General features: G+C 36.8%; 1 protein-coding gene across 5 annotated transcripts in view; it reads right to left on the reverse strand.

The window, feature by feature from the left end:
- Positions 1-190: 190 nt before the first annotated feature.
- The window catches only part of LOC101862386 (leucine-rich repeat flightless-interacting protein 2), a 36,698-nt gene continuing 15,435 nt past the window's right edge, over positions 191-21,453 (reverse strand). For 2 of the 5 annotated variants that reach the window (XM_013083289.2, XM_013083285.2), the window contains one exon: positions 16,518-21,433. In XM_013083289.2, coding sequence (XP_012938743.1) covers positions 18,410-21,433 — 3,024 coding nt within the window. In that variant the 3' untranslated portion in view covers positions 16,518-18,409. Of the gene's footprint in view, positions 3,169-3,999; positions 4,105-4,543; positions 4,624-7,601; positions 7,623-8,316; positions 8,326-8,617; positions 8,733-9,884; positions 9,935-16,517; positions 21,434-21,453 lie in introns of those variants that run through there. The other 3 variants (XM_013083304.2, XM_013083308.2, XM_013083312.2) reach the window with 3 other exon arrangements.

The following is a 21,453-nucleotide window of genomic DNA, read 5'->3' on the forward strand; positions in this document are numbered from 1 at the left end:
TAAATTTGTGTTGATGGCAATCAAAAGGCAAAACAGGGATATCAAAATATAATCTACCAAGGGTAGTATTAGGGTGCAGTATGCGGAAAAAACAACATGAACAAATGAACAGAATCCTAAAAGTGGGTGGGTGATAGTAATAACTTCATTTGAAAGCCAATTGCTGTGGACATTAATGGGTGTTGTAACATTTCATTTTTATCAACACATCCCAGGACAAAAACTGCAAACCTAACGAGATCACTCAAACTAAAACTTAGAGGATACCAAAGCTAGGCATGCACACACTTCTTACAGAACCAGAAATTACAGTTATAAGAAAAACATAATAATAATAACAACAATCTCAATTGCACACAATTCCATTAAATGTTGGATAATATTCTTTGACATTTAAGTGGTTATGTCTTTCAAAATCTCCCTGTAGGTATATAGAAATGAAGGGTTGGCCATGGTTTCGAATCAACCAACAAGAACATACAATTTGCAGTACTGGTATACCAACTACTTAGCACACAGGCATATCGATGCGTTAAGATAACAAATCAATCTAAAATCACGCAGCTCTTTAATAATTCTTGGGGGCAATTCACTCACAACCCATGGGCAATTCATTTTATGTACATGTAAGGAATTTCACTCTCAATTTGAGACCTTTGTTCACTAGTTCTGCCACAGTATACTCACTCATACTTTTACATCAGTGCAACAAATATGTGGATGACCCTGTATGGAGGACCAACCAATGTATAAAATGTCACTGGGCCACAGTGAGAGAGAGAGAGAACCCAGAGGTATATCACGGGGGTGTCTGGGACATGCTGTGATCAGACAGTGCCATTCCCAGAGGCAACTCGAAATGTGATCAGAGAAAGCCAGGAATTTTGTCCAGAAAAGGAAAAGAGCAGTAAACAAATAAACCAACATACCGTACACTAATGAATCCCACAAAAACCCACATGAAAACCCTGTCAACTCAAACCTCAAACAAACAGGTACAAGAACACAATGTCTGTGGAAAGAGCTAATTTCTTGCACACTTTTTATACACGACAATACCCACTACCTTGTATCATTGTGCCGATTCAACTTTTTGGCTCGATAGCAATTTTAAAAATTCAAGGCACCACCTTTGAAGTTATTCCAAAGCACAAACTCTTAAGACAAGGCATATTCATCATTCACACCCACATCTCATTGGCATAATCCTACTAGCTATAAAGTTTTCATCTCTTCAGGGGGGTTTCAACTCATAAACTTTCATCAGACTGCAGGCAAACTTTTTCAGAAAGAACACATGTAGTGGTACATTCTTCACTTCAAGCAGAACACAATGGGAAGTCGACATTTCCCAACGGCTCAAATATACTGCCACACCAAAAAAAAAAAAATGAGAAGAAACCAAACAATTGTCAATCAACAGACAAACAGACAACAACCTTACTTCCAACAACACAGCAAAATGCACAGATACAACAGACCTAATTCAAAACATCTGTAAATAACTTCAGGGTACTAACCAAACGAAAATTAGTAAGACTGGGTTAATCCATCTTTGCAAATGACTAAAAGTAGCCATCAAAACCCCAAAAGCATACAACGTAACTATTTCTTATGCCATTCAGAAACCAAAAGACGCAGATCTGGATTTTAGATTTCTCTTTTAAAGCTAAATCAATGAATGGGCCAAGGTCAAAAGATTATAAAAAGAGAGAGGTGCAAACCCCCATCCCTCTCAGTCACAAAAATATAGTTACAGCTGAACAGATGAACTATTGGGAATTAAGTTAACAGAGCCTTACAAAACAGCAGCAACTTATTTCATGTAAGTTAGAGATTCTTTATCTTTATCTTTCACTAACATCAAAAACTTATTTCCACTCTTACAACAAAAGATAAAGAATGACAAAATGATTTTTTAAAAACAGGACGTTCTCATATTAGTGCTAGGTTGCAAATGCTAGTACCACAGTCAAACAGGCAATCTCCTTAACTCATTGGCTTTGCCACAAACTTTATATAGCACGCTGGAATTTAACCGAGTTCCGAGAAAAAACAAAAAAATATAACACCAATAAACCACACGATAGAAGCATAAATCATCTCCTATAGAAGTGACAATGGGACTCAGTCAAAGTGTTCCGAGTATTCCATTCCTGCAAACATACACTCTTGACAGACCCTTCTTTCATGGTAACATCTTTGTACATATTTTCTATAAATTTGTGCCAAAAAACAAATTAGCAAAAAGCCACTTGCGGCCCTTAGTATGCACAAAATAGTACCACTACATATTTGTTCCTTGCAACTATTACCCCTGTGATATTCCTGTTAACTGATCAACAAGACTTCCAGGGCATGTTTCCTCAAGTTCAAACAAAACTGCAGCGAAAGGTACAGCCAGTGACAACTACAGATTGGTACAACTTGCTCTGAGATCATAGTTTATGCAGGGAGTCATTGACATGACCACAAAGGTGTCACACACACAAACTCGAACATTTGGGAACCAAACGAAAGGAAATCCAAGCGTTAAAATGGGCATAGGTGGGGTGTGACGGGCGAGGGGAGTGGGATGGGGAAAAGACTAGGTCAAGAGTGAACACCCGATGTGAATGTGAAAAGTGTGTAGGTGGTACACATCAGAGGAGGGCACTTAGCATGGATCTACACTGTTGTCCTGGACACACACACTCGCACAAACCCTCTCTGAGTTACCTTCAACTCTTGACTTTCTCAACCCGTTTTGTTCTGAAACTGAAGCTTCACCATAAGACACCCTGAAAGAACGTGGGATGGCTCAATGCATGGGTCATAAGGGGAGAGACTATGTTAGTGTTAAATGGGACAAAACTCGTTGGTCAGGATGAAATGGGTTGAGGGCGCTGGGTGCTGTCCCGAGAGAAGCCTACAAAATCACAGATCACAGCAGAGTGGAGCAGTAGCCAGCACACCCAAGTACTGTTGCCGCCACTACCAGGACACACTCGTACACTCAGGCACACACCAGACAGGCAGTAGAGAAAGAGGAGACCAGTAAGATGAATTCTTGGTACACTCTCATTGTATTCCCAGGGCTGCACGGGTCTGTTTGATGCGCTCGAGCCGGGTTGTCAGGTGTTTGTTTTGGTTCTGGAGTTCTTCCATTTGGGCACTTGCTTCCCTCAACTGCAGAAGGGGAAAAAAGAAATCACATCATCTAAGACAATACAAAACAGCGTCATGAGACATGTATTCTTGTTAACTTTTGGTACATTTGTACAACAATTGGACAATTGTTTCTCTACTTTGACAATTTGATCATTGGATCTTGTGTTACCTTTACTGGTATAGCATACAGCAAAATTAAATTTTCATCAAGACTCATTTCATCTCTCTATTAAATAGAGTATGTAGAATAATACCGTAGAAATAAATGATAATATTTAAAAAGTTTTAGGAATTTTCCGCGCTGATGTTTGTTTATAATTTTTTTTTCCACTTGGAAAGGTCTTCTGTCATATGTGTACACTTCATGTTGAGAAAGATCTTGATTTCTAAAAAAAATTACACACAGCAATCACTCACTTTTATTAACACTTAACACACTTAAGGAATTTACAGAAAATCCTATTTTCATACCAGCTACTCCAATAATTATCACTGCCACCAGCAAAGTTTTCGAGTCTGTCAGAGTCATCTTTCTTTACAATAGTTGCCATGACTAAAATTACATATTTTAATAAGAAATTTCTTACCAAAAGCAGCTACCTCAACTAAAAAAACATACAATTTGTTATAACAGGCATTAGCAGTTGGTGGTAGAAGTTGCAACAAGTGTCAAGTTACATTTTAGCTCTGGCAATATCGGTACATATAAAATAAGCCTATTGGCAAATTTGGTGCTTAAAGACAAAAACAGAACTTCACTTATTGGCAGGTCAAATGTCAGTTTGTGTGCTAAAGCTGTCCACAGTGAGACAACAAAGTGCGAGTCACTGTCCTGACAACAATTCATACCTCTTTTTGCAATTTCCTCTTCTCCTGTTTGAGTTCATCTTCCATGCCTTCCGCTCTCTCTGCATCACTTTTGTATCTCTTCACCTGGGCTTCTAATCTGGTCACCTGGTTACAATAACATTTTTTAACAGATCATTTCATGCAAGAACATTGACCTTGCTCTTTTTGGAAACTTTTGGGACAGTTCGGCACCATAAAAAAACAAAAGCAAATACACCACAATAGGATGGTTTACTTTTTCTAATATTGAAAACCTGAGTGCAAAAAGATTACAAACTATAACAATTCCCGGAGCACTTCAGAAACAGTTATTTTCATACAAGATTCTAATACACCCAAAGAAAAAATGTACGGTAAAATCCAGAATTTCAATGGGTCCCATAAGTAGAATCAGTAGAAAAGTTCACTTTTGACTTTTCAGAAGATGTCAGGCTTCAAGAAGGAGTTTTCCTTTTTTTTTCCTTGGGGAGGGGGGTTAAACAACTCCAAAAAAATTAACAAAACATAATTTGAGTTCCAAGAAAAACACAAAAAAAGCCCATACCATTCCCTCTAACGTCGCTATATCCTGTTCTGCTTTCTGCAACTTGAATTTGTAGTCATGAATCTGTTTACTAGCTTCACCTGCAAGGAAGCAACACAACTTGTCAGAAAATGTCTTCAAATAACTAGTAAAACCAGATATCTTTTGTGCCCGTTGCAGCATTTAAACTGCCTGGCAGATAAAAAGCTAAACATGCACATTTTCAATAAACCCCCTTTAAAAAAACAGAATCCAGGGTGTGAGTATTTGTGTGTGTATGTGTGAGTCTCTACTGACTGGAAAAATACATTTCCCAGTGAGCCCTGTCAAGTCAAGCTGAGCAGAAAAATCCACTTAGACTCAAAGGCTGGGCTTATCACAGCTACACAGCACTGTCATGCATCACAGCGGACAACCAACTTTCTAAATCACTGCCATCTTGAAGCAAGAAATTGCTGGTTTGTTAACATATTGACACAAGCAGCAGCAAAAGCATTACAAATATCATCCTCCATTCCTAAAATATATTTTTATGATCATGTTCTATAAAAAGATGTGAATAAACCCTTTATCAGGCAAACAAATATCTTATCTCTTTTCCAATACAGAAATGTGATTTGAGAATTATACCAGTATGTTCTTAAAACATTTCATACTTTGACACAGAAAACAAAACAATCCCGTTTTGTATCCGACACAGCTGGAGAAATCCAAACAAGCTGAAAAGATTAATAACATTTTTATCACATTAAATGTGTGCACATACACATGTATCATTTTTTAGTAATTTGTTAGCCAATGTTAATAATTTGTTGTTGTTGTTTTTTTTAATCCATCCCATTCTGATGTTCAGTTCTAAAGCTTGACTTCTTAATAGTTATCTTGAGGAAGTTGTCCCCAAGCACAGCATCCTTTATTGTTTCCTTTTGAATGTAACAAAAATGATACAAACCAATCAAAAATTCCCAATCTTTAACATAATGAATTTGTGACTCAAAACTTGTCTTCTGCAATCTTGAGACCTTATTTTAAAAACTGCTTGATTCCCATTCATCTTTTGCCCCTGTTCTGTTCACTCGACATTTCTTACTTGTATCTCCTCCTATGAATCATCATCCAGTGCATTGGTGAGAGGATGAGTGCACAGGAAACGCTTCTAAAATCTATCACAACATAAAGAAACAGAGCAGCCCAGGCAATATTGCACACACAGAAACATTGATACACCTTCATTACGTTGTTCAGAGACATGCACAACAAGATGGTCTTCGGTCACTATGAGTCACCAAAGGGGAAGACAGAACTCACGGTCACAAAATCTATTTCCTACTTCACAGACTCCCAAACCAAAGCCCCACACCATGCTTTTGTAGTCACCACTAGGCAAGGCGAAAAGAACCCTTGAAAGAAATTTTGCCTGGATGTTTAACAAAGAGAAACAAAATATACTGATGTTTGTTCTTTATGCACCAAACCTCTTTCGAAAAGTACTGAAAAACAAAAGTGCAGGAATGATTCTCAGAAATTTACCTACAGGATACACAATATAAAAAGGCTTACTTTTTCCAAAAATTATTTCATACTGCTATCAACTACAAGAGCCCTTGCATGATGGTTTCATACCAATTTACAATGTTGAATCGACTGAGACAAGAAATGACAACAAAAAGTGGTGCAGACGGAAAGACAAGACGGTGTAAGCAAAACACACCCTGAACATCTTGGAAGGTGATTTGGAGATAGAGGAACAGTGTGCTACACAAGATCATGCAAAGGGCTACTCAGCCCTTTTTCCTGAAAGAACTAGTTACTTTGACCATCCGGTTCACACACCATTATCACTAAAGCTACTGCTATCTGAAAATCGTTTTACTCAGAAATTTACTACGGCATAGGGTGGGATGAACGTTCTATTCAACACAGTACGTCTATGACAAAGAAATATGCGATGAAGGAAAACAAATACTAGGCAACAAAAGAAAAGACCCCGGCAGCATATTGTGCGATGATGCCCATCAGTCCTTTACCCCAGATAACAGAAAGGGAACAAATAAAAGAAAACAAAGCTCATTTGGTGATTACATATAAAAACCTAAAGCAAATGTGGATGGAAGTTGGGGAAACTTTTGGGAGGGGGGTGTCAATGAGGGGTATGGGGATAGAAGAAGCATGGGAAGCTTAAAAGCACTTCAGCTGAAGCAAATCCAACAACCTGTGGCAATAACTCTTATAAACAGTGCATGGTTTCAGCAGGAATGAAATGTATATAATATATATATATGTGTGTGTGTGTGTGGGAAAAGAATCTACAAGTGATGATGAGCGTTCGCAAAGTGAGTAAACCATTCATGTCACCCTTACTCCGACACCCAAAGACAAATTTCAAGCTGCCATGTCTAGATTTTAAGAAATTATGAGAAGTGTACCTATCATAAACAGCACATCAGGTTAAGAGTCTTAATTTCTTGAGGTAGTAAATTTACAATACCAACTCTATAGTATTCCTATATAGAATCATCCTATCTGGAAATGAAATAGCGTACAAATTTCCTTCCCATCATGTGACTCTAGCTAGAAATATAGATCACACTGAAAATGTTGCTTTCCCATGATTACTCTTCATTTAAATATGGTTGCAAGCTAAAGGACTTTACCAAAAAACCCTTAACCACTCCAGTCCCAAGCTTTGTTTCAGATTTCCCCCCTTCCCCGAACCAAGCAATTCTGCATGAAAGATCTTGCACATTTCCACTGAATGTGTCTATCTAGAGAGCACTCCTGGCATGCCATGCCCCCATCTAACCATCTACCCTTCGTCCACTTCAAACAGGTCCTGTTCAGTCAGTAGCCAATGTAGCAGACAAAATTCGTGGACACCTTGCTCACTTTTCCAACAATTTGGGCTCTGACACAACATGGCCAAGAAGACAGGACAAACTTAAAAAATTTCATATTCCCAACCTTCGTGGCAAGGAACACAAATGAAATTAAAAAGAGAGATAAAGAGAGAGGAGGAAACAAAAATTAGGTTGGACCAATTCTACAATGTTGCGCTGCTGCTTCAGCCCATGCCTATTACCTTGTTCTCGTTGGAACATCCCTGGGAAATGATACAAGGTCAGTTAACAGTTCATCAGCACATGCTCCACATAATTTACATGTGTTTGTATCCAACTGTCCACAAGAAAACCAGGGTCTGTCCTGCATGAAAAGACTGCAGTTGAATCTGTAAGTCAAGCTTAGGCACGGTTTTTTAGAAAAATCAACCAAACAGGTAAAAGCAGTCTGCTAGAAGCCAGTTTCACAGTGGACTAGCTCATAGAAGACACAAGAGCAAGACCAACAGTTCCCATCCGGCGGCTCTTCCAAGATCCTGTGTACTAAAGTCCCATCCTGGTGGGGGTGGGGGCAAACTGCTAGATGGACAAACCGGGTGCTGCAGATATCCACACAGACTGATGATCACCTGACACTCAGTCAGGCCCAAGCTCAGAGGTTCCCAAACACCTTTCCCAAAATCCTCATTGGTACTTTACAGAAAGATAACACTCACCAAAATTTAGTTATTTCAGATTTTTTATAGAAAAAACCCATTTACTGTGAAGGAAGAGTTGGGAGAAGGGGACTTAACTGTTGTGTTGTTACACACAGCTCAGACAAACAGTTACATTTAGCAGGGGCCCAATGATCTTGTAACACGGGAATAACCATTAGAGAAGGCTTGGAAACCTCTGGCCCAGCAGAAGCAGAGCAAGCGGGTCACAAAATAGTCGCTTTACCTTTGTACTATGTACCTTTCACACCTGTGGTGATGAATACACAAGTCAAGAGATCACATACCACATCTACGTTGAAAAGTAAACATCCACAGCATGGATCTCAAGCACACAAAAAAAAAGAAAGATGGCTATCAAAAGAACTGTCATCTCTATATGGGTTTTACTTTACGGGATAACCAGTCTTACATTATGCTTGATAATCTATGAATGAAGGAGACCTGAATAACTAAATGAAAAAAGCTAGCAAAGATCAAAAGGTTAAATAAACTTTTCAATGACAACCAATCATACAATCACACACCAATAAACGACTTACGTTGAATTTCATAGAGTTGCATTTCAGGACCATTCATCTGTGAAACACCAGAACCATTCTCGCCCTTTTTAGCACTGAACTGGTGGTCTTCTAGTTCATCTTTCAAAGTTTTAATCTGTCAACAAAAGGCAATGAATAAACTTAATATTCAACAAACATTTGTCCTACAATTATAAAAACAATAAAAAATGTAACCAACACAAGCCGATGGTAAATACAGTGTTGCAGAAAAGGCTGATAAGAGTGAGTCACTCAAGAAGCAAAAATGTGTTATCAAAGTAAAAACATTGATCAGAAACCTATATCACAAAATCATTTATTCATGTCGATTTTGCTAAATTTTCACCCATAGCATAATGTGTTTAACTAATTGCGGGCAAGAACCAAGTTTAGGAGCATTTTTAGAACTGAATTTCGATTACTCAATTCCATTGAGTGACATGTTGTCACCCTGGTCACTAAAACATGGTCAAACTCCGAGAAGTCAATCATTTCATGATGTTTATACAAATATTGTTCAAGCAACTTCAGCCTTCACTAAATAACAACCCTGTGTACAACACAACCCACAGCAATCTTCCAAGTAAGCAATGATAGACACAACTCAAGGTGAGACATTAATTTGGACTCAGTTTTTCAACAAGCATAAAGTTGTACCTGTTGTCATTCAAAAGTGAAAGCTAGTTCACGGAAAACTGCAGAAACTACTAAAACTGGAAATAACAGCTAATCTATAACATTGGCATTTAAACAAATAATGGGCACAATTTAACAGTAATGAAGGCCATTAAGAATGAGGACCACACCTTAAGGGACAAACAAAAGCAAAGTAATCAATTGTATTGGGAACCCGTTACGTTTTAGTGACCGTTCTACAGCACTTGCAATACAAATAGATCATATAAAAGCCGAAGATTATAGAGGTGTTACGAGAGAGTAACAAATACAAAAAAGGAGAGATAAGGAGGATAGATGTTTGATAGGAAAACCACACAAGAGCACCTGCAAACCGCCCGCTGGAAACCCTTTGAGAACGGATCAAACACAACTCATAATGATTATATCGTCCTAATATCAAGACAGCAATAAGAAAAGGAAAGTTTGAACAAAACGTTAAGCACTATAATATGAGCTTCAAGTCCAGTTTTAATAAAAGAGAAGAACACCTACAACTACAAGACAATGGTCACTTACTAGAGGAGCTAAGAAGAAAAATAAAGAGGACATTCAGAAACAATGACAGATGTAACAAGTGCACATTGTTTACCTCTTTATGCAGTGACTCTCTTTCAGCAGCAAAACTTTTAATTTTGTCGTCTGAAAAAAAAAACGTCAACAGAAAATAAAAAATGTGAAGAATAAAATGTAACTTATTCATTAATTGAACATATCCAATTTGCATACAAAGCAAAAGAAAATATATATATATCTTAGATATTAAAAGACCAAATATACACTTGTAAGGGAAGGTACCATGGGCAAAAACTCAAAGATAAAAAAGGTCATTGTCATCATATAAGTTTAACGCCCCTTCTAACACTTGAATAAAGGGAAAGAAAGAAAGGGGGGGGGGGGGAAAGGACATAAGTGAAATCATACTGCTCACTTAGACATCACATATGAACAACGTCAAGGCAAGGCATAGAACTAATAATCAAAGTAACAAGCTTAAAATATGTCTAATGCAGGGCCCTTTTAAACACTAAATTCCACAGAGAAGCAAACATTTTTCATACTTTATGTGACATAATATAATCTGACCATCTTGTCCCTCCTCAATGTTAAGACATGTGAAGCTCTCACAAAAATTCTTTATTACAGTAGTTAAAGTGTCACATCAGAAGCTTAAGAGTCACTAACCCCAACAAAAATAATAGCCCGGTCATTGTGAATTTTCTTTTATTTTATGCAGTCTCATTCCTTATCATACAATCATTTTGGTAAATATGTTGTTAGCGTTTATCAGTGGGATGAGTTTTCCAAAAGGGAAAAAGTATGTCTTCGGCTGTAGGTGACTACGCATCAACCAAGACCCAAAAAAAAAATAAATCAATCCACAAGATTTTAAGGAAGCATGTTCAGGACCAGCCGCAATCCAATCTCCAGCAGTATTTGACAGCACTCTTGGGGGAGGGGGAGTTGGTGTGTGTATGTACGCAATCAGAAGAAGTGCTAAACCAATAAACTGAATCTTCTCATATCTTGATAGATATTCATGAAGCCACATAAAAGAGAATGCCTTCCTTATTTTAAATATCGGTGTGAACAATTTATCACAAAACGCATATCTTTTGCGGAATCTATTTCACCCATGAGAACAAAATTGAGTATCAAAACCATTATAACATCTTGTGCAGTTCTTGAGTGTCTCACTTCAAGGACAGCATGCCCAACCTTCCACAAATGAAATAGCAGAGGGCTTGCAGCTTGTCTCAAGATCTCAGCTCAAGATAAAATACCCACACAAACCAAGCTTCACTCATTCTGTAATTACTTAAGAGAAATCTGATATGTAAAAGTCACCGAGCATCAGAGCTGCACACATACATTTGGTCCTTCTCCAAAAACTCATAGCTATGTGAATTAAATTTTAAAAACCAGTCTATCCTGAAGTCCAATCTCTAAAGTACATAAGAAACACCACCTAAACTAGTAACAGAATAAATTATGAAAGACATTTTCTTTGGGACTGAGCATCAATATAGGGGATGTACCTAACTTGGGAGAGACCAAATTGCACAGTAATGCTGTACTGGTGTTCATTCACAGAGTCAACAGGAAGTCACACATTGTGCTATGTGGTTTAGCAATGGAAGGTATCTAATAGGGAAACGTAATAATAATAATATACATCAAGCACAATTTAGATCTACATGTGAAGATTTCTCTTATTATTAAGTTCTTCTTCTCATACTCCTTCACCCCCCCCCCCCCAAAAAAAAACCTCCACGATTGACTCTTAATTTATACTGTGTCATTTTGTATGATGTAAAGTTGCAAGATAAATTGTTAAGGAAAGGGGCATGCAAGAAAAAAAGTGAGTTTTTTTTATTCAAAGTGTTCTGGGTGTTTGGAAATTGTACTTGTATACCATGAGAAGATGAATGGTTTCAGGGGGAAAAAGCAGTAGCAACTTACAACTTGACTCTGTGAATATTTCCACCAAAATTCCCAGCTTTACAAAAGAGTGCATTTAATATTTTCTTTCTTACCATGAAACAATCAAACTGCACACACAATAAATAGTTCAGAGGTGTTAGGAGTAAATAAGGCAGAAAAACTACACGTAATAGGAAACAAGAACAACTCGTGCATTTTGATACTTCACAGTTTTAACCACACACACACAAAAAAAACCCAACCAAACAAACAACAAAAAAAAAACAACAACATAATGCCAAGACATAATTAAATGTTTTTTCCAAATATGTGAGTGTGACAAATGTTCATATTTCATGCCAGAGTCAAGTTGTATGATGCACTTTTCAAGAACCATGGTGCCAGTATTAAAGCACTAGAAACAAAAACATATGTATCCACAAAACTTTTATTGATACATTGTATTTCTAAAACATCATTTGTGGAATCTGTAGCTTGGTTAAAAGAAGCAGAATATGAATCACACATGGGTACATACTGATAGAAAGAAAAAAAGTTATGAAGATATCAGTGAGACAGCAAAGCAAAGAATGTCTCAGACATAAAGCAACTCCCATCCCCTTTTCCACCCCGAACGTTTTGCACTTTTAAAGAAAACTAATAATCATATCTCAGTCAGAGTCCACCCCCCACCCCCCACTCCTAGTCTAAATTCTGAACACTTTAAGAGGCAAATCATGCAATTGCATAAGAATAAGTTATCAACATTTCAAGAGAATAAATCATTTAACAAAGGGTAACTGAACACAAAGAAAATATCCAAAACGGTAATATAGCATTTATACAGATCACTGATTCTCAACAAAATTTATAATATGGCTTTCTTTAACAGTCCTCTAATATCATCTAGTTTGGTTCACAGCCGGTACTTAAATTCAATGTTCATCCCCATCATGATGAATTTTACAGAAAATAATTATCCACTTAACATTTAAACCTACACAAAATGAGACTTTAGCTTGTTTTGCTCAGATAGCAAGAAAGACAGCATTCTCCCACAAAGATTCAAAATTAGAAAACACAAGACTATGACCACAGTCAGCGCATTAAAAAGTCTGGATTTTGGATGACGAGGAACAAAAATATAAACAGTTTTATGCATTACCATACATAACACTTGAAATTTGATTCCATCATTTTGATGAGGTTGCTTTTTGAGTATGGCACACACTGTCCATCTTATTTGAAGGCTTCAATATCTCAAAAGCAGAGATATGAAGATAAAAACAGAATCCAAACAAGACTTTCCAACAACACATCACATGTCTATTATTAAACCATCATGTGTAAAACTTGACCCTGTTTGTTTTAGTATGATTTTAATGGTGCTCGCAACTGCATTATAAAGAACTTGACTCTGACATTTATTTACATGAACAACTTTTTAAGAGCTGACACAATTCATGTAGTGGAGAAAAAAAAGTTGTGGATTCACAAATCCTTTCTTAACAAAATGTAAAGGGACAGCAAACCACAGAGAGCAACTTCAATCTTTGATGCACATGCTGAGACTTGTTGAGGTCAAACTTTACTCCATCCTGACACTGTCTATGGAAACCTCATAAGCATTTTGCAAGGAAAGGTATTGGTGACATATTCATAATATCTCTTGATTATGTCTTATCTGATTGGAGGAGTTAAAAAGCATATTATCAGCTTGGTAGACAGCAAAAACAAATTATTTGGAACGGACCAAATTCATTCTTTTTTCGTATTATCTGAGGTTATATTTAAACCTTATACATTCCCATTGAACAAAAAAAAAAGGAAATACAAAGTATGCGGTTGCAATCAGGGCTGCTACAAGACTCTCACTAAACATAAGGAAAAAATGAGTGTTGAATAAAGTAAATTAAGTTAAAAAAATGTATACATAACAAAAGCTTCAGTTCCACAATGGAAAGAAATGACAGAATTAAAATTAAGTAAAAGACATTAAGGAGAGGCAAATTTGATGTTTTCATGCATGAGCTATAGGTTTTTATTAAATGGTAGGATTTTTAAACCCATGAGTGGAAGAAAGGGGTAAACTGGTGAAGTAGAATAGAAAGGTTTCATTGAAACTCATGGAATTTATGTGTAAAGAGACTGTAAAAAGTCATCAAAATTCGCACTATTCCTTACGAAGTTAGTGCTTTTTATATTAAAAATGTAAATATATGAGAAAAGGATATGCACATGTCTGGAATGTCAGCATGCCTTCATGTATAACAGGTTGAGAAATTTCCAAAAACACACAATACAAATGGGAAAATTTGTTAACACTTTCTAGAGTGCAAAGTCACAGGCAAATGAACCCAATTCAAAAGCACTTTTCACTTCGAAATGATTGAAAATTATGCAGCTCAATCAATTCAGTTCATTATGTATATAGCAGCAAAACAAGTCCTTCAAGCTATGTTGTCTATCTGACACTTGAATATTATTGCGCCAAACAATAATCCCTCTCATCGTCCACTTTATTTTCTCCAAACTACAAGTCAAAACATGCCTGAAACAATCTATTTTTCAAAACAGATAAAGAATGGGTTTTATGGACAAAGGGAATAGAGTAATAAAAACGGCAACAGCTTTAACTGAGACTTAAGCTGCTATACTTTAATCTAAGACGTCAACCAAGAGACAGCTGGGATCTAATCTGTTCCCCAATATTGTTTTGGTCTAATCACTATATCATAATATATATCATAATAAAAAATCATTTACATGCATAAAAATCAGCATTGCCATAAAATGTTCTAATAATATTGTGATTATCTGCACTTTCAGTAAATAGCTGTCAACTTTTTAAAGTTAAATTATGTTCAATGGAGTTGACGTTGCCTGAGAAGTTTCACTTTCATTTGATGACTAGTCAAAACATCTATGGTTACAGTTAAAACCGAAGACTGTTGCCATATTATACACATTGTGAGCGCGACTGTCCAGTTCATAAAGGATTTTATTGTCAGAAATTCCAACTTACGCATCAATTTGAGGTGTTTCAAGCTATGAACCAAGGCAGAAGTTCTTTACATAATAAAGTGTAAAAGTGAAGGATAATATGACAGAATAAAACCCCTTACAATATAACAACAAATAATTAAATATATGAAAGTGGGCTCCTGGATTAATGCAATCTAGGATAATATTGGTGAGGTTAAGTAAGACAGACTTTTGTGGTTTGAGAATTAATTTTAATTTTTTTTTTAAAGAAAGAAAGAAAAGCTGCAAACAAAAATCTTTAAAATACAAGAGGGATATGTTTTAAATTTGGCAAGTCTTTAAGTACACTGTATGGCAACTTCAGGATAATTTAAAATTTTAAAAAAAGTACTCCACAGGTAAATCCCTTGTATGACAGAAACCAAGAGCAATGTGTAAGATATGTGAACTTGCTGGAAGCAAAAATAAAATCAGCGATAACTAATTACTGCTACAAAATATGGCAATGTCTCAAAAAGAACAGCCATATTCATGGTAGGAAAATAAAAAAGAATCATGTTAGTAGAAGAACACATTCTCAGTGTATGCTCATTCAATGACAAAACAAAACATCAAAGTCAGTGTTGAGAACTGAGAAAAAGAGCAATCAAAATTGCTAGAGCACCTGTACATTTTTCTTGCAATCATTCAACTGCATTTGTTCTCTTTTTCACTAAACATCATACACAAAAGGTGTGAAAAAGTTTGGATTTTTTGGGGGGTTTTTTAATAATCGAGGGTTTTACGGCGCTCGCAACTGCATAAGGTCATATAACAACCAAGGGGTGGGTTTCAACAGAGAAGTCTTTACAGGGAATCAGACTTAGACTGCTCACCTCTCTAGCTTCAACAGTACAAGGTCTGCTTCGACTATCAAGGCCCCCCCGAAAATAGCAGGTCACAAGAGAGTGACAAACATACAAAAGAAGTAGAGGAAAATGACAATAGTAAGGATCAGGAGAGAAAAAGCAGCAGTTCCCTGTTGTAGATCAGGCACAGTTATGAGCGTGACATGAGTCAGCCCATTTACAATTCTACTATCCTTGAACGAGAAATGTCCCCCCTTTTGGAATGGCCTAAAGACACTACAGTCAGTGGCACTGCCCCGGAAGGTATGTGTGAGAAAGTAAAGGCAACAAAAATAAGACCCTTCACTAAATGACCAACTTAATTTACCCCCCCCCCCCTAAAATAATGCATTTTTTAGGACCCGGAGAAGTAATACCTTCTAGAACCTCTTGCATTTCTCATACACCAAATAATAACAAAAAGGTAAACTAAGAACAAGAAAAAAACCAAAACAGGAATAAGGATACACTTACAAAACAATCAGTTTGAATTCATGAAATAAAAATAAGCTAAGAGAAAATTAAGTGAACAACAAAACATTTAGTCCTATTCTACAACCATAAAAATGTAACAGTAAATTTTGTACATGACATGCAGAAGACCAGACACTGTTATCTAAATCTAGCATTGGACATACAGAGTACAACTGAAAAGTTGATGAACTATAGTTACAAAAACTAAATTGCCTTCAATCTTCAACATGGCCTATTTCTCATCAATAAAATTTGGTTGCCCTCAAGATAAATTCAGGCACCTTTCATAGTAACAGGATAGAACAGGCAAAGAATAGATAAAACACATGCACGCACGCGCTCTCACACACACACACACACACACACACACACATACACACATGCAACAAAAGTCACATCGCTGCCAACTACTACGTGTAACAAACTTCTGAGTCTTACATGAAAATTATACAGTATTTTTTTTTTATCACAACACGACTTCCTGCCTTTTCTATCATGATTTTAGACTCAAGTATTGTTATGAAAGTAAACAATAGGTATAAATGATACAATTCAAACCTGACCGAATTCTTTCATTTAATTTTTCTTTCAGATAACTTCTGCAAGTGCAAACCAAATGTATTTCATAAAAACAAAAATATAGGCCAAAGTATCAACTCAATTCTTATGAAAGTCAAGGTGACTCTTCATTATATTTTCAGAATAAAAATGAAAGTAGTAGCTAGCATGCAAAAAGTCAATAATTACAAAATACGCAGGCCTTTGATAACAAAAATCAGTCACAGAAGTATTAAACGCTTCTATCACACTGGTCATAAAATCATGCAAATGATTATCAATTGTAAATTTGATTGTTTTGGGGGTTTTCCTTTTCATAAAAAAAAAAAATCACTTTTAAATATTAAATAAGAACAATAAGCATGGTGTAACCAGAGGTTTTGATAAAAGTTTTCCCACAAACTTCAATAACTTATAAATAAATAAATACCCAAGGCACTATCATCTTTGGTGCACACTGAAGTTCACCATCGAATAACAGCAACGTATACATAATGTACACGTAGTAGTTAACAAATTTCTAAGATGACTAGCTGAAAACATAACATGTCAAGTAGAAATCGTAATTCTGGAAATACATTAGTTAGACAATGTCTATTCCAATAACAACCCCCTCTCCCTCAATTACACCCATTCTTAAAAACTGAGAACGTCAACAGCTCGGAACATTCCTTTACCATGCAAGGCACCTTGTGTAATTTGTATACAAGAAGGTTTGAATCACAGAGACATGTGAATTTCACAAAACATACGAAAGCTCTGGAGCAGGAAAAAAATGCAGATCTGTATTACAATAAAACAACTGAAAGATTTTATCAACAGAAAATGAAAGACCAATAAAATTGTTCATGGTCATTCATAAAAGCATGACAAGCAAACATTAGGTAAGACTTGTAAAATATATCAGGTTGTACGTTAAAATTTGAAGTTCTTCAGTTCCTTATTTAATATAAACCCAAGCTATTCATCTCTGTATAAAAACTGTAAAACACCGATCTCTAACACCAGTATCATTAACATAAGACTTATGCACCCATCCGGAATCAGGAATTTGTCCCTGCGTCTATAGAGGAGGGCTTGTAATGTCATATTGATTTCCAGTGCTTTCGAATGAGGTAACAAATGTCTTTTTAAAGTTAAAGAGTATTCAGAGATAACACACGATAGAATCAGATTTTTTTCATTCTCTTACATTGCATTACTCACAAAAACTATTTTTGCATAAGGCAGAAGTGATATAAGTCATGATAGTTTTAAAAAACCTTAAGACAATGGGCAAGATCAACTTCCAGTAGACTTAGTTTTAAAAAACACACACAATTCTGATTGGTCTTTTTTCATACCCTCCAACAGCACAAGACCAACAAAAATTTCACACGTTTTTGTCTTCAAATACAAATTATAATAGAGATAGCAAAGACAAAAAACAGACACTGTCACAATCAACATGCAAATGAGTATTTTGAAAAAAAAACATTATTGCAAAGGCAAATCATTTCCAACAACATTATATCTAAAATAAACAGCCATTCCAAAGAAAATCCAGTTTTCATCAGACTGAAAGATAGCAGCAAGTTCAAATACTGAAGCAATTTTCATTTCTTTGAATATGCATTACAAAAGCTGGCTTAAACTAGAAAAGGAAAGAGGAGACATCACCAATGAAATCAAATAAAGACAAGCACCAAAGAAAGTGACATAAATAGGCAAAGCAGAAAAATCAAGTTGATGATTTAAAAACAATCATTTAAAAACATTGATCAAGAAGGACAATTAAACATTAATCCTCTCATTTGAATACTTTTTTAAAAAGCTTGAATTTCTTTGATTTTTTGTGAGTTTTGGATTTCTCAGACTCCGACATTTTCTTGTCCAGAGCACCCTCCAAATCATCTGGTTCTAAAGAACTAAGTGACCCTGTTTCCTTGCTGTGTTTACTTTTTTTACCTTTGGGCTTACCCTTCCCTTTTCTAGTACCCCCTTCAGCTCCAATCATACCTTCTGGGGTAATGGCTGTTGTCCCTTCCTCCTCTCTTGTTTGACCACTACTTATTTCAGAATCTATGGACTCAATGGCTGGATGATCAGCCTTTAGCGAGGCATCCTGAGGATCAGCATCTTGTGCTTCCTCCACCACAGGGGCATCCTGTCCCTCAGCGAGGATATCATCAATATCATCAAGGTCATAATCATCCAGAACTCCACCTTCAGATGCCTCTGATGCCCCACCCTCAAAACTGGGCATTCTCAATAGAGTATTACCAGAAGGTGACTCCAATTCATTTTCCCCAGCCTTTGAACAATTTTTTTTCTCTGGCTCGTTGACATTTACTTGAGACTCCTGTGTAACACCATCAGGTAAAATGTCAGCCTCTGTGTTGCTGGATAGTCTTTTGATATTTTCTTGTTCAAACTCTTTGACATCTTGTTGTTCACATTTGCTGACATCTTCTTGTTCATGTTCTTTTACACTTTCTTGTTCAAGCTCTTTGACATCTTCTTCTTCATGTTTTGTTATATTTTCCTTTTCAATTTCTGTGACATCTAATTCTGTCCCTATGACATCTTCTTGTTCATGTTCTTTTACACTTTCTTGTTCAAGCTCTTTGACATCTTCTTCTTCATGTTTTGTTATATTTTCCTCTTCAATTTCTGTGACACCAAATTCTGTCCCTATATCTTCTTGTTCATGTTCTTTTACACTTTCTTGTTCAAGCTCTTTGACATCTTCTTCTTCATGTTTTGTTATATTTTCCTTTTCAATTTCTGTGACATCTAATTCTGTCCCTATGACATCTTCTTGTTCAAATTCTTTGACATCTTCTATCCCAGTTCCTTCAGTATCTTCTTGCTCTAGTTCTTTGACATCTTCTTGTTCAAAGTCTTTGACTTCTTGTGAAGATTTTTTGATACCTTCCTGGTCAAAGTATTTGGTATCAGTGTCAGTTGATTTCTGTTCTGTTGAAAACTCTCCAACTGCTACCCTGTCATTCTCATGCCTTTCATAAACAGCTGTCTCAGCACCATTCCCATCATCAACACTAGCATCAAAAGTCTGCTTAACCTGTTGTGAATCCTCAACATCAGCAGATATTGCAGTACCTTGTTTGAAACCTTTCTGTTCATCACCACCACCTTCCTCTACCAATTCCTCATCAGCTTTCAATGTAGTTTCCTTCTGCTCAGTTCCAGAGCAATCTGTCCCCAACACAGTCAAACCCAAATCTTCAGACAAATTTTTCTCTGTGTCTTGTGCAGTTGCATCTTCTACCTTTCCTTGCTGAGCAATGCTACTGGAAGACTCATGCTTCTCATCCAGTTCTGTAGCAGGTCCTTCCTCTTGGCTTCTGTGAGAATCAATTGTCTCTGTTTGGTCCAGGATAGTTCCTTTGCCAGAAGTCACCTCAACTGAAGATTCAGCCTGCTCATTTGAGCCAACGTCTGTTTTCCCTGCTACTAGTTCCTCTCTGTCTTTAATTGGCTCACTCTTTTGATCCATCCCTTTGATAACGAACTCATCATCTAGAGTGCTTCTGTCTGAAGAGAGCATATCTCCTGCTGTTAAACTTTCAGTAGAGACGAACAGCTCTTCAGTATTTTCCTGTTTACCTAAAGTCATTCTGTTTTCCCCAGTAATATTTCCCTCTGTATTATTGTTGTCTACTTCTTCCTTTTTAGAACCTACGTCAGTGCCAGTGCTGCAGGTCACAGTATTTTCTTTACTCGTAATTTCAACAGTCATAATGTCATCTTGTTCCTCCTCAGTACTTTGCGTTTTTTCGGTTGTCTTCTGTTCATCAATGACGAGCTCCTGGTCGACGCACTTTTCTTGTTTTAACTCTTTAAACCCATCTACAGAAGAACTGTGAAGTACATTCTCGGTACTGCTTTCAGTTTCTGTTGTTCCCTCAATGACAAGGGATTGTCTCGATACAGTTTCCCTATTCCCTGACCTAATACTGCTTGTAACAATGACTATTTCCCCATCTACTGAAGACCCTTCAATGTTGGTTGAAAGGCCCCTTCCTGACTCTGTGTTTTCTAGATCAAAGGACTTATTTCCAGACTTATCAAAAGGTGACGGAGTGCTGACTGCATCATAAAACTCCCCTTCCTCATCTGATTCTTCTCCCCCAGTACTGTTCTGTTTCTCAACACTGGTAACAGTAACAGAAGGAACATCAATGGACATCTCTGACTCTGAGATCACCAACTCATTTGGATCCCTATTCTCTTTCTTTCCTGCCCTAGTCATAACGACTTGGCTGTCAGATTGTTCACTGCTTTGAGTAAAGCTAGTCACCTGACCCAAATTGTTTCCAGTGCCATCATTACCTGCCAAAGAATTTTCTACCACATCATGCTCACAAACAACACCAGTATTAGTCACCACATCACTACTGTCATGCAATGTCTCTTCACTAGGCCTGCTCTGTGCCTCAGCACAAACTTCGCCAGTTGTCGTACATTTTTCTTTGAGGTCTTCATTGTCAAAAGATGATGATAGGTTTTCTTTTGGGCCAGAGGCAGAATCTACAGAGTCTACATTAAGCTGTGCAGGCGTGAGAGCAGGACTAGTAGAGACAGACACTTCAGCCTGACTATCCAATTGGACAGGTTTAGTACAAGGTTGAGACAAGGTGCTACAGCTACCTAATGTGGTTCCTCCAGCCTTCTCCAGCAAATTTCTCGTCTCTGGAGACACTAGAATAGCACCAGTGGGAAGGGGCCCATTACTTGACGCTGACTGTTCAGATTGCTTTTCTAGTACAGGCTCCCCACTTTCATTGGAAACAATCACAAAACCACTTTCCTGCAAGAAAAACGCATGCA

Source organism: Aplysia californica, unplaced genomic scaffold (assembly GCF_000002075.1).
Source record: "Aplysia californica isolate F4 #8 unplaced genomic scaffold, AplCal3.0 scaffold00010, whole genome shotgun sequence".
Lineage (NCBI taxonomy): Eukaryota > Metazoa > Mollusca > Gastropoda > Aplysiida > Aplysiidae > Aplysia > Aplysia californica.